At 37.0% G+C, this 14,904-nt stretch overlaps 1 protein-coding gene across 1 annotated transcript in view; it reads right to left on the bottom strand.

Annotated features, from left to right (window-relative positions):
* Window positions 1-9,449: 9,449 nt before the first annotated feature.
* Window positions 9,450-14,904, bottom strand: part of BANK1 (B cell scaffold protein with ankyrin repeats 1) — a 313,964-nt gene continuing 308,509 nt past the window's right edge. The window contains exons 14-17 of the mRNA XM_086704503.1: window positions 12,226-12,255; window positions 11,153-11,208; window positions 9,857-9,921; window positions 9,450-9,587 (exon numbers count right to left, since the gene is read on the bottom strand). Of these exons, the coding sequence (XP_086560629.1) occupies window positions 9,862-9,921; window positions 11,153-11,208; window positions 12,226-12,255 (146 nt within the window). The 3' untranslated portion in view covers window positions 9,450-9,587; window positions 9,857-9,861. The remainder of the gene's footprint in view (window positions 9,588-9,856; window positions 9,922-11,152; window positions 11,209-12,225; window positions 12,256-14,904) is intronic.

Consider the following 14,904-nt stretch of genomic DNA (forward strand, 5'->3'; position numbering starts at 1 on the left):
CTGGGAATTTTCTCAAAAGAATGATGGCAGTGCCAGTAGGAAGAGGGAAGGGGGATTCAGATACTGGCACCAAATATGACAAATGTTTGCTGCAGGAAGGTACAGTCTATGGCACCAAATTAAAATAATCAACTTCTCAGGGATTAAAAAGAGGCTCGAACTCATAAAAAAGCAAGATTGGGCTTTGTCTTCTAAGTTACCCATCAGCTTATCAGTACTAGAAGGAATACCAGTGACAAACACATGTAAGCTTAAAACGAGGAATTAGAAGATACAGATTTTGAGAGGAAAAAATGGTAACAGGGCATCCACCTACGTGAGGACGATTGAAGGAAAGGGTGGTATCTGACTCCCTAAGGGACTTGGTTTTTCATAGCAGTTGAAGTTACCATGTTTATAAAAATCATGGGAAAACCTTACATAAAAATAGAGAATCTTCTGGTTTCAGGTGATCAAAAGCTACATCAAATTGGAGCAAGGGCATCTTCTTTTATCCCCATGAAATTCTGGCTGAGAATCAAGTGGGTCACCTGTGGGTGGCAGTCATCTTAGCAGGAGCAGTGTCTTCACAAAGCCACTAGCAGCAGGCACAGCAGAAGCACATGCAATATATTATCATGTGTGTCCCCCAAATAACTAGAAAGATGCTTTAGGAGGGGTGAATGCTATCATGAAGATGGGATTGCCGGCTAAGGAAGAAGAATGGACACATTTTAAAGGTGAAAGTTCAGTGTATTTCTAATAAAGGATGCTGAACACACGGCCCAATATAATCCTTCCCCTGTCTGTGGAAAGCAAAGATGTAAAAATGTTGTACCAAATGATTCGTGTCTACTTTTCTTGTAACCCTTTCCTCGGGGGGTAACCCATGCCCTTTCCTCAGGGGACATCAAGGCATGGTGCTCAGCCACTGCCAGGTAACTAGCATCATTTCAAGAAGAGCTTATTCTCAGCTGTCTATTGTTTCTTCAGCAAACCTATAATGGCCCTTGGTCTTAAGAAAACTTTAGTGTCTAATTCCAAGATGAACAGAATAGGTCAGAAGGCTGTCTTGAGCTTCCTCCGGGGGCCACCACATCCAAAATCAAGACTCTGTCTTAAGGGCTGGTGTCAGGCTGGTGCTTTATTCTCCTCAGCCTCACAATCTAGGAAGGAAATAGATCTGAGCAAATGATACTAGTACGCAAACTAACTGGGTCGCCCATCAGTAGTATTCAATTCATCAACTCCTCCCATTTGTTTCCTTCTGTGTATCCACTATATTTCAAAACTGAGAAAGCTACAGATCTGATAAATGTTTCACATGGTACCAGTGTTCTAAAGTTTGTTTTTCTGCAATCTGGACCTTTAAAGTATGGTTAAGTCAGATTATAGGATTATTAACAATGAGGATGGAACATATTTAAAGAGGAAATAATCATATTCAACATAATTTAAAATTTTTATTTGAAGAAGAGAACTAACAAAAGAAGAATTAATGAATAATTTAATGCTGGTGCCTTTTTTTTTTTTAATTTTTTTTTCAACGTTTATTTATTTTTGGGACAGAGAGAGACAGAGCATGAACGGGGGAGGGGCAGAGAGAGAGGGAGACACAGAATCGGAAACAGGCTCCAGGCTCTGAGCCATCAGCCCAGAGCCCGACGCGGGGCTCGAACTCACGGATCGCGAGATCGTGACCTGGCTGAAGTCGGACGCTTAACCGACTGCGCCACCCAGGCGCCCCTGGTGCCTTGATTATAGATGTAAGTGAAAGTCTTCCTGAATTTGTAATTTGGTATTTTTAGGTTTTGATGAAAAATGAGTTTAATGAGGGTCATTTTATTTAACTAAATATTGTTGAAGAACAACTTAAAGAGAATCTCAATTCTCTAAGTAGGTATTACATGAATAAAGCTTTGGTTGCACCTGTGGTAATACTGACATTTAAGTTACCTAAAATAATGCTGTGTTATTATGTCTATGCTTAGATCATATAAAGCTCAAAAGGATTTTATATTGGTTATAGATCTCTGAGGAATTTTATGAATCTTATATTAGATTGGCTGGAAAGATGGACTTTTGCCAGGAAGAATGTTATTATTTTATGAATCGGGTAACCCAGAAGGTGACCTGATAACATTTATTCATTTAAAAACATCAAATAAGCACCTGAAATGTGAACTGGGTGTTTGAAATTAGAATTGAGCAGCTAGGTAAATAGATTAAAATATTTTGGTTAAGAAAGACGTTATCAGATAAACTTCTTATTAGAGAAAAACTGAGTTAAAGTAGATTCTTGATAAGACTCAATGTACCAGTCAGAGATGCATAATGGTTCCAGTCAGGAACCATTCTAGATAGTTCAGTCAAAAAGAAATTTAATACAGGGAATTAAGAGTTTATAAGATCTTTCAGAGAGCTAAGAGAAGTTGGTTCTGGTTAACATGACTGTAGCTAAAACCTGGTGGTCAGGAAGCAGCTTGTGCCCATTACCATCACTGATGCCACTATACTTGCCTCAGGCTCCCGGAGCTGGTGACCAGAGCCTCAGATGAGGATCCTACTGGCCACAGACACCAACATGAATCTACTCTACCAGCCAGCCTCCACAGCAGGAGGAGGAGCACTCTCTCTCACCTCCATCTTCCAGATCTCGCAAGACACCATCTCATTGGTGGAATGTATATCACACGTAGCCCCTTCTTGCTGGGGAGCCTGATAAATGCGTGGTTTGCCTTCCAGCTCCCTTAATATAGGGGTATTCATAGAAGGGGATGAAAAGGGATGCTAAGTCCACATCTAGCACAGTCTATTTTGAAGATTCATGATAGCCTCCTTTAGTTTTTTAAGAAAGTAACAAAAACCTTCTTCAAACTACTCTACATTCACAGGCAACTTCACAAGTGTCTAAAGTTTAACTTCGTCAGAATATGACACAGGTCCCCATGGATTAAAGGGCTTTAGACATATAATCTGAAATTTATTTTTAAATAAAATATTATCTTCTGTATATATTACCACCTCGATTATAATGTCCTTGGTGACACTGAATCCAATTTTACCTAATTGCTTGTTGCATTTCAAGATAACATTTCAAGATAACTGCTAATTCAATGTTTATCGAGTATTTACGAAGTTTTAGGGGTTCCATAAGCATAATTTTTTAATTTTCACAATTACCCAATGAAACAGCATTACTATTTGCTCCATATTACCCATGAGAAACTCAGAATTAGGTTAATTACCTTGTCCAATGTCATACAACCCATCAAATCTATCCTTCTGTCTTCTCCATCATGGCAAATACTTTCCTCTACCAAATTGTTCAAGCCAGAAATTCAGGCATTCCCCATATTCTTTTATCTTACCCCTACATCAAACCCATCTGCAAGTGTTGTTGACTCTACCACCAAAATATGTCTAAAATCTGCCTCCTCTCTCACCTCAATTATCGCTCTAGTCCAAGCCACCATCATCTTGTGAATCCCTCACAACCCCCCTGCCTGGTCACCTTGTCAACACTCTTGCCTCTCTGCAACCCATTGTCTGTTTTGCAGAGTGAATTTTTCTGCTTAAAACATTTGAATGGCTTATCAGTGTACTTAGAATAAAATTCAAACTTCTTTCATGATGTTTCTCCTACTTACCTCTACAAACTCATCTCATTCTCTCACCCTTATCCACTACACCCCGACCACACTGACTCTATTAATTTGCCAGGGCTTCCATAACAAAGTGTACAGATTGGATGGCTTAAATGATAGAAATGTATTTTCTCACAGTTCTGGAGGCTACAAATTGGAGATTAAGTTGCCCAGAAAGGTTGGTTTCTTCCGAATGCCTTCAGGAAAAGATCTGTTCCAGGCCTCTCTCCTTGGCTTGTTAGATGGTCATCATCTCCCCACGTCTTCATATCATTTTTCATCTGTACATGTCTGTGTCCGAATTTCGTCTTCTTAAAAGAACACTAGTCATATTGGTTTAGGACCTCATTTTAACCTAAATACTTCTACAAAGACTTCTTCAAATGTGGTCACATTCTGAAGTACTGGGGATTAAGATGTCAACATGAATTTTTGGGGGGACACAATTCAGAAGATAGAAGTGATATTTCCATTTTCAGAAAATGTGTGGTTCATTCTGATCTTGGGGTCTTTGCATGAGGTATGTTCTTTATCTTGAATGCTATTCTTGCTTCTCATGTTAAGTGTTCTTACCAAAATAAAATAAAATAAAATAAAATAAAATAAAATAAAATAAAATAAAAACATCATAGTCAAGGTACCACAGTAGATAGAAGCCAGGGTGAGGAGAACATATGGTGATCGTGAGTAAGAGTCCTATGTCCTTCAATGTCAATGTTAAGGACAGGTTATGTGCTGGGATTTCCCAAATCTGCTGACACAGAGGACCTGTGAAGTATTGGGCATGACTTGCCATGTCTGAATTATAGAAGGCCTCATTGTACAACATTGTGACAAATTGTCAATGTTTTGTGAGGATCCTTAAGGCTCCTTAGTGTAACTGTAGATGCTTTCAGTAAGTGCCAGGCATGAATGCGAAAGCAGCATCGGTTCATACTTCCTGGGATCTCTGTGTCTGTTTTGCTCAAATAAAGAAAAGAGAAAGTGCTGGGGGCAAAAGTTTATCACCTTTATCATAGTTGGTATAGCATGTCCATCCACACCCTGAGAAATGAAGGAGACCATCCATAAGAGATTGTTGGTTCATTTGCTGAGAGCTAATTTCTCTCTCTCAGGGTCACTTATTGCTAAACAGGCCAAAAAGGCTCTCTGAGCAAAACTATCCCACTAGTTTCCATGGACACAGATATTGCTTCAGTGTTTGCTACATTTAAATGCACAACATCTCCAAATGGCCTTGCGCCAATTCTTTGTGGAACCAAGCTTGATGTTGATTTGAAGACATGCAAAGAATTATGCAGAAATTACAGTGTTCTACTCAGAGACATGTCTACTAACTCATTCCTTTAAAGACAAGTGATCTTCATTCTGACTGAAATTGACTTTTGTCACTTGAAGATGTCAGAATGTAATATTTTGCTTTATGCTATCCAAATGCAAATCCTGAATGCCAAGGAAGTATCACGCATGCCACCACTCTCCTCACCACCCCCCTCCGATTACCATTATCCATGGCAAACATCATTAATTGATCTTGATCTTTCCCATTAAACCCAAGTTTCAGGCTCCATCTAAACACATCATTGTAGGCATCCGTCAGCCAGTTTTTCTTTCCCATTATGTGGAAAATGAGGCCAGCTTACATCTACATAAAATGAAAGTCAGTATTTTTCAAACTATATAGACTTTATTGCAGGATTACTTAGTCTTCAGTACTTGGATGTCTAATAGTCTAATATGCTATTCTAAAAAGGACTAAAATACACAGAACTTTCTAATGTCACTTGGTCACAGAGCCCCTTTTTAATGCAGTATCCCTGAGGTCTTTTTAATACAACTTGGGAAACACTGCTGTAGTATTTTACAGGATTTTGAAGGATTTTTCCACCTCAAGGCTTTTGATCTTTCTGGGTGATCCAGGTGGTCATTCCACACTTTGTAGTTACTGGTTTGTTTTTTGTTTTTTTTTTTTAATTTTTTTTTTCAACGTTTATTTATTTTTGGGACAGAGAGAGACAGAGCATGAACGGGGGAGGGGCAGAGAGAGAGGGAGACACAGAATCGGAAACAGGCTCCAGGCTCCGAGCCATCAGCCCAGAGCCCGACGCGGGGCTCGAACTCACGGACCGCGAGATCGTGACCTGGCTGAAGTCGGACGCTTAACCAACTGCGCCACCCAGGCGCCCCGTTACTGGTTTTTTTTTAAATAATGATATAGATTTTAGTCATATGCTGGAAGAGTATGCTTAATAACAAGCCAGCCTAGTGTATCACACAGTATTCACATTTCACAGAGGATTATTTTCTTGCAAGCCATTTTCACTGATTATTTACTCCTAGCCAAAATGTTCTAAACATTTACATCTCATTTAAGTAGACCGCCCACATATTCCAGTTTATGCTTGGAGTAGACGCAGTTTATACCTGCTTTTCTATCGTAATCATTAATGCTACTCCATTTTACCATCAAAACTGCCCTCTTGGATGATAAATTAATTAAATGATCTCCTTCCATTTAATTTTCAGACAATCTGTGCTAACATTGGTATTATAACCTCCCCTTACCAATGATTAAATGGGGCTCAAGAGACTGAAAACTGGCTTGGTTTTGCACAGGTAGGACATAGCTCAGCCAATATTCAAACTAGGTCAGTCTTCCCTCAAAGCCCATGCTCTTGAATGAAGTACTGCACTGCTTATATAAATATCTGATGTCATTTAATAACCAGGAAATTATATTAGAAGCATTGTCTGCATTTTGAAGACAAAAATGTTGAGAAAATCATATGCTGTAATTTACAAATTTGAGGTCAATTATATTGAGAATCTTACCTTTTTATATGGTAGTCCCTGCCTTTAAAGGTCAGCCCCACAAAATAAGGTAGGCCAACAAGATGGCTGGCAAGTACAGCTACACAAAGAGCTACAAGTAAGGCCTTATACCTGCTCTGAGCCAATCAGCTGGGACCTAGTAGATCAGGTCATGGTGCTGACCTCTCTCCTAAATATTTACCCATTTAGAAAAGCAGGAGGCAGTAAAATTCAGGTAGGTCCAAATTGTTAAAATCAGACCCCATAGCATTATAGGAAACAAGGAATTCAGATGAGCAAATACTTAGTGTACAAATAGGATATAATAATGACTCAAATTACAAGGTTATACTTACTAGAACAATACCGAGAATAGTCTCATTTTCTAAAAATTGGAGTCTCTATTATTTAATTGAATGTTTGATTTATGAAATTATATTAGAGTCATCCATTCTTTAGAGTATTTAATTATCCATTTAAGCTTAAGGCATATGCAATTCAAAACAAAGACATTCATTTGTACTATCGTAGGGGCTTCTAATTTCAGAATTTTCAGAAAATTCTGTATAAAGTTAAATTTTTATTTTAACAACACTCTTTTAAGTGTTAATCCTATTTTACTGTCTAGTCTAGATCAGGGATCCTCAACCTTGGTGCTACTGATATTTTGGACTGGATATTCTTTGCCTCGGGTATTATAGGATGTTCATTAGCATCACTTGTCTCTATACACCAGAGGCCAGAAACACCTTCTCCATAGCCATGACAATAAAAAATGCTGCCAGATTTGCCAAAAGTCTGGGGCAAGGGAAGCAAAATTTCCCAGTTAAGAACCATTGGTCTACATGCTTCCTCTTTGTTATCCTAGTGAATTGACTAGGTAGAAAATAAGGGAATTAATATTAAACATAAAACTCTGATTATATTCAGTGCCAGTTCAAATTTCTTTAGAAGACAGAGTTCTGGTAAATTAAGAACCTGAGGAAGGGGCTGGGTTTTGGCAAAAGTTAGGAGTAATGGCTTGGAAACCAACCCGATGTAAGAAAGGGATGATGGGAAAGATAAGGTATATTAGCTACTGGCTGCTCAGGCTTCCGGAATCAGCACACAATCTTCAAAAGATCTCTCCTGTAGGTCTTCCCCTTCTAGCAGTGGTTAGGGCTCTCTGAGAAATGCCCCCAAATCTCCAAGGAAAGTTCACATCTTCCTAGTCTATTCCCCTGCTCCTTTGTCTTGTCCTCTGATCTCTTCTATCATGAATGCAAAGCTTCTATTGTGTGGCTCATGGTGAATGGACACTATTCTACATATTAGGGATGGAGTCCAGAGATGAAAAAACACTGCTTCCATGGGGCATTTTCAGTTGGGGTCTTTCCTAAATTTGGATTAGTTTCCTCCACGCTTGTATTCTACTTTTCATCTCTTCCTCCAGGGCGACAGGTAATGATATGGATTCCTCCAGATCCCCCAACTCCAACCTTCTCTAACCATCTTTCAAATCAGTCAAGGATGGGAGGAGCCATGGTAGAGGCAAAATGAGGAAGCCCTCAGTTATTTTTAGGGTTCTATTTTCCATGTCTGTTTGTGATGACGAAGTGGTAACATTTCAAGGGCAGAGTTTCTTGGGAAAAAGGCTATTAAGGGGGCTTTTTGCATGGTTTTATTCTAAGTTAGTCCAGTTCATAAGAGTAGTATTTGGAGGCCCTGATTTTAGATTTCTGTCTATGTTAAAGACCTGAATAATATTCAAGCCTCGTCTTCCTCTTACACCCTTAACTGACTGTCAGGTAAGAGACAATCTAATTGTTTTATAATTAGAAAAGTTGACATTTTACCTGTCACTGGATTTTACATTTTAATAACAATAAAGCCAATGGTGAAACTATTAGGTATCAGTCACAGGCCTATATAGATGTTCTTACTTTAGAGATAATACGTATATTTGAATTTAGAGATGGGGAAAATTATATAAAAGCAGTCAGTTTTCCTACTGCTTTCCTTAACTCTTTGGGTGGGACAGTCCACACAAATGGGAGCTCAGTGTGTGGAACGCCATGCCATTTCTTGAAAGCTTGCATGTGAAACTATGGACTAGATTTCAAAATGTCATGATGAAAGCATCTTCTATTAGGGATGAATCAAATGTATGTATTATTTTTTAAACCTTGAGCTTATTTGAGAATGTTAATAGTCATGAGAAACCTGTGATCAATATTTTGCAGAATCATTTAAAATAGATATTCCCATCAATGTTGAGAAGCTAGACAAAATCGTTTGTGTGTTTACTTTATGGGGACTACACAGTGAAATCAAATGAGTTTAAAATTTTTTTTCAGGAGGCTTCCTTCTGAAAACTGGTAAGCAGAAGAATTTAGGGGTTAATTATTATGCATTTATTTTGGAAAGTCAGACACAGTTTTAAACATTCATTTTATTTGCAGGAATCGTGCATGGGAATCACAGAATGGTAACACTGCATTCTATTCTACACTAGTAAGTTGTTTTTAAGAAATAGGTTGCTGAAATTGTAAGCCTTTTAAAGAATGTAGGTTGTGGAAATGTATATTAATTTGAGTTATAGAATGTTAAGAAATAATATTCTTAAGGTTACATGCAAATAGGCACTAAGTAAGAGAAGGTTTCTGAAAACATAGCAATAATAATTAGAGATTTGAATGTCAGAAATTCAGAAAATGGACCAGCAACTTAAAAAGCATATATATCTATAACAAATGTGTATTTTCATGGTCATTCTAAAGACAGTAGGTAAGGAGTAAGGACTAAACTGTTCAGGTGAGTGCTTCAAACAGGCACAATATCTTTGCTACAGAGAAGTTTTCACCTCTCTGTTTTTGTTTTCCCTTAATTTTCAAAATGGGGAACAGCTGCTTCAGTGGCAAAATGCATTGTAAAATGCAAGAACTGTCAAAGAATGCAATCACTCTATGGCATTCAATTTGAATCTTGATGTACCTATCTGAAGCAGGTTAATGCCAATAAATCGTGGCAATGACAAATTCTGAAATCCAGAGGTTTGCCTCTGCTTTTGTAGTATAGTATTTTCCCTGAAGACAGCAGGCAATCCAAATGCAAGCATGCTTCACCCAGAAAGCACAGTGTCTGCAGATTTTTGGGTTTCATTATAATAACCTGAAAGTGAGATCACAGGAAATGTATTAGTGAATAATGGGTCATCAATTGAAATTGATTAGCTAGCATAAAATCACCCCTATACATAAATCTTTCTAAGGAACAATCACCTTTAGCTTGAAAAATACACATGTTTATCCTTTCAGAAGACAATGAAATATTTAAAGTATTCTGTTTGCTAGACAAATGGTTCCTTCAAGTCCCTAATAAGCCTGCCTTAAGCTTTCTGAAAAATATAGCTGAAAAAAAATATATAGCTGATATTTTACCTTCTTTAGTAATCTTTCCTGCAACAGAAACCAAATTCCTTTTCAGCTTGGAGTCGAGTAGGAAGCTAAGAAAAAAAAGACAAAAAAAGATACAGAGCTAGCATTTCTCCATTTTAAGGCCAAACAAAGGAACATGATAAAGTCATGGTTGCCTTTCACAGGAAAATAGCTTTATAGAGGCAACTGGGAAAACAGTCCTCTATCTTAAAAGGAAAGAACTGTAAAACTCAACTACAGCAAAGTCCTTGAGTTCAAGTTGTATTTTATTTGGAGGGAGAATAGCCTAAGGGCTAGGAATTTGTATTCTTCTCCTCTTACCCCAAATAGTGTTCTAAAAAATATGCCATGGCTGCATAGTCCTTCAGATGTTGTAGAAGGATCTTTGTTTGACAGGTATATTTTCATAAACTCAGAGGCCTAGGTAGTATCCCATGATTCTGCTACAGCCCAGTGAGTCTACTGAGTCTGTTCCCTGGAGACTCATTAGATGTGCAGCTCACTGGTGGGCCACAGGATGATCCAGAAATGCAAACACTCGATCAGTTCTTAAGGGTAAATGACTTTGGTGATTCCTTATGATTTATTTAAAACATAGGAGAGCTTAAAGGGTTATTGAGATTTGGTCAACTAAAATTGGTTCATTGTGAGAAATGACCATGGGCTCTAATTCTGGAGTGTAACAAGGACTCCAGCAGCCACATGACCCTGGGTAACAATGAACATTTCCGACATCACATATGTAGATAGTTAGAAGACACGCTTTATTTTTGAAGAAAAATTGGTGGTCAGGATGTTATCATTATTGTCTTGAACTAGTTTTTCAATTGCTGCTCTCTTTGCTTAGCGTTATTTTTAGCAATTCATTTTCAGTTAACTCTACATGTGAAGTGACGCATATTTACAGGAATGATGTTTTGGGTTTACATTTTTTCCTACAGCTAGACTTTAAGGACTGTATACATTGTGGTTCAAATAGACTTACCATATTACTATTGCTAAAAAAGATGTATCCATGATTCCTCTAAGATTTGTTTGGTCTGTACATGTTGAATTCAGCCATACTTTGGCCTTGGTGCCTTTTTCCTTTGAGTTCCTTCTTTGCTTTTTTCTAAATAGTTAATTCTTTTAAATTACTGTTCATACAGTAATTTGCACACAAACGCTTATGTAACCTATTTTGTTCATATTTGTTGAAACGTTTCAAAGCATAGTCAGGATAGAAGGCTCATATTCTTTCTCAACAAAGAAGTTATTTTTTTTTTGCATTTTATAGAAATTAACATAAATACAACCTACCTTATTGCGGAAGGGTGTGTTATATAACATATTTTCATTGCGGGCACTCTCGTTACCTAGAAATATAAACTCTGTTACTATTTCTTCAGCTGTTCACATATTTAATGATTCATTTATTCGGTACTTTAAAAAAATAATATATGCTATGAGTAGCGTATATTGGGTAAGGAGAAGCTACTGAAGAGATAAAAAGGGAATATTGAAAAGGCACCCTTGGCAAGGATGCTATTAATTTCTCCTGCCCAGATAGTTGACTACAGGACACAGAGAGGAGTTGCTTCAGCTCAGAAACAATCCCACACCTTTGAATAACAGCCCTCACTAAATGATGCCTTCTTCTTTTTTGTTTTTCTCCATTGACCACGATCAGTCAATCACAAGGTATGCCGTCTTATGAAAACTTGTTCCTACTACTCCCCATTGGCCACCGCTCCTCCTGCCTTTACCACAGGCTTTCCAGTTTCCACCCGTCAGCCACGTGGCTCAGTTCTATTGCTCTTCTCCATTCCCACAGTCACTGTTCTGGTTCAGAATGTGGACAATTGCTTCTAGATTAGTCAGAGCTCCCCAGCTGGCCTCTGGCTCTTCTTGATCTTGCCAACCTTCTGCACACATTCCTACTTACCACGCTGACGTGAATCACCCTTTGAAGTGTTACTCCAATTCCATTTACTCTGTCAATAACTCCCGCTTATCAAGCATCAGCTCCCATTTGCACATATTATCATCTGCCTTTATAGAAACTCCCCATGGCAGATTTCTTACATGGGGAAACTGAGGCCTAAAGAGCTTAAGTGATTTCCCAAAGGCCATAACGGTAAGTTGTGAAGGGCCAGGTCAATCAGAGTTCAAAGCACATGCTTCTTGTATTGTCTAACAATGCTTCTACATTGCTCTTCTAGAATCACCTCAAATTTATTTTGGATGTCAAGTGGTTTTGTATATACATATAAAATCTATGTGAGTTTTTGCACTGGCCTGCCTAATTATTTTAGGTTTACATTAACACTGAAACTGATTTACCATGTGCTTTGTTGTAGTCTGAAATTCTTCAGTAAATGCCAAAAACTTACCATTTGGATGGTGCACAATGGTGAGTTTATCTAGAAGACAGAAAAAGCACATTCTACTGAGTTTTGCTCAATATTTATCTTAAACTTTCTTCTTTCTATTGTTTGACAACTTCTTGTCTTTGAGATAACTATGAAAACTCACAGTTTGATTAAACAAATAATGATCTCCAACTACAAAGTGTGAAACCATGTCTCTGACTACGTTTGTCTATTTTCCTTTTGATGTCTGGTATTATGATTTTAGGTATGTTAGACACTTAATAAAAGTGTTGCTACTATGCTTTGATAGTTTTTTTGCCTGAGCTACTCCACTCTTTTTTCAGATTAACAATATTCAGTATATATAGTACAAATTACTTTTTTTGATGACTTTTGACAAATCTATACACCCATGTACCCATCACCCGGTTAGGATAGAGAACATTTCATCTCTACAGAAAATCCTCTTGTGCCTCCAACATCAATCCTCATCCCACCATTATCTCTAGTGACCCTGATCTGATTTCTATTGATATAGATTAGTTTTATCTATAATTTCAGATTAATGGAATCTTATACAATGTATTCCTTTGTGTTTCATTATCTTTCATTTAGCATAGCATCTGTGAGATTCATTCATGATGTTGTGTGTAATACTAGGTATTTCTTTCTATTGTTGAGTAATATCCCACTGTGTGAATATACTAGAGTATAATTATGTCTTCTTCCCTCAGACATTAGGATTGTTTATGATTTAGCTATTATAAACTGCTATAAATTTTGTGAATAAGTCTGGATACACATAATGTTTTCAATTTTTTTTTTTTTTTGGAAAAATACCTAAGAGTGGCTTGTCTAGGCCATAAGGTAGGTGCACATTTAACTGTTCCAAAGTCATCACACCACATTCTACTTCCATTAACAATGTATGAAATGCATATCCAGTCTTTCCATGTCTTAATCACTTTATTGTAACAATATCTAAAAATTCCAGCCATCATACTTGTTATGTATTGATATTTAGTTTAATTTGCATTTTCCTAACTAATGGTGTTGAGCATATTTTCACATGTTTACTGGCCATTTGCTTTTGTAAACTAGGATCTAGATGCTACAGGTGCTCATTGGTGCTGGGCTGTCATTGCTTCTAGGCCTTTTCAGCAGATAGGGCTAAAGAAATGTATATGTTCGTATATACAATTATATTTCTATATCTATTTGTAATATTATCTATTCGTAACCAGGAGTTATTTTTACCTCCAATTCCAATTTAGAAGCATAGAATTCATTCCAACCTTCTTTTTTTCTTTAGTAGTTACCCCTTTCTTTGACAATAGGAAATCTGATTCTTACTATCCATAGTACATTTATTTACTCAGTCTTAGAATATACAACTGGCAGTTTTGAAATTGCTACCCTATACTCCTATAGAGAAATAAGCCTACTTACTAGAGTACAGAATACATTTTTATGTATTGACTTTTTTCTTTTATTTTTATCCTTGGAATATACTATTTTCTATATTTATGTTAGTTTTTCTTCTGTCTCCTTTCAGTGTGGATGTTTTTTATTTGGAATATGTGTAGGTTCATTTTCTTCTGCTCTTATTCCATTTTGCCCCCTTTCCAGACTCATTTTTATTGAATATGTAAAATATTAACAAAGTTCTGAAAGTACGTTCTGAAAGATATGTTCAGAGAAGTGTAATTCTTTTTAGTTTTGTAAGTGTTGTTTTTTAATTAATTTGTTCTTTTTGCCTAAGTTGTTAAATGTATTGGCATTTAAAGAGTTAATTAGGGGCGCCTGGGTGGCTTGGTTGGTTAAGCGTCCGACTTCGGCTCAGGTCATGATCTCACGGTCCGTGAGTTCGAGCCCTGCGTCAGGCTCTGTGCTGACCGCTCAGAGCCTGGAGCCTGTTTCAGATTCTGTGTCTCTCTCTCTCTCTCTGCCCCTCCCCCGTTCATGCTCTGTCTCTCTCTGTCTCAAAAATAAATAAACGTTAAAAAAAAATAAAAAAATAAGAAGTTAATTATTATTTCATTAGTATCTTTTTAATGTCTGTAGGATCTGTTGTGATAGCCTCATTTCACTTTCCCAATATGGTTACTCTCGCTTTCCCTTTTTTCCAGTTCATTTTTGTCAGTTTTATCAACTTTAGTTATGTTTTCAAATAACTAATTTTTGGTTTTGTTAATTTTTTTCTATCGTTCAACTCCTTCATTTTTTATTGATTTTTGATCTGAGCTTTACAGTTTTTCCTCTTACCTCTGCTTTCCACTTTCCAGTTTCCTGAAGTGGAAACCCATGTCACTGATCTTCAGCTTTTCTTCTTTTCTACTGTTATATTTATAGCCATAAATTTACCTCTAAGTACTATTTTAGCTACATTCCACACATTTTGATATGTTGTATTTTCATAATTCATTCAGGTTGAAATATTTTCTTGTGATTTCTTATTTGACCTATGGGCTATTTTGAAATGTACTTAATTCCTAACTATTTTGAGAGGTATTTTTAATTTCTTAAATTCTAATTTCTTTTTGTTGTAGTAAGAGAATATAAGATTTCAAAAGACTGAAATTGTTCAGAGAACATACTCTGAAGATTTCAAATGTTTTGAAACTTATTGAAACTTTTAAAATAGCCCAACATATGTTCTATTTTGGTATACCTTCCATGTACACCTTAAACAAACATGTA

The sequence above is a fragment of the Puma concolor genome, chromosome B1, assembly GCF_028749965.1.
Source record: "Puma concolor isolate L17-30 chromosome B1, mPumCon1.1.hap2, whole genome shotgun sequence".
NCBI classification, from domain to species: domain Eukaryota; kingdom Metazoa; phylum Chordata; class Mammalia; order Carnivora; family Felidae; genus Puma; species Puma concolor.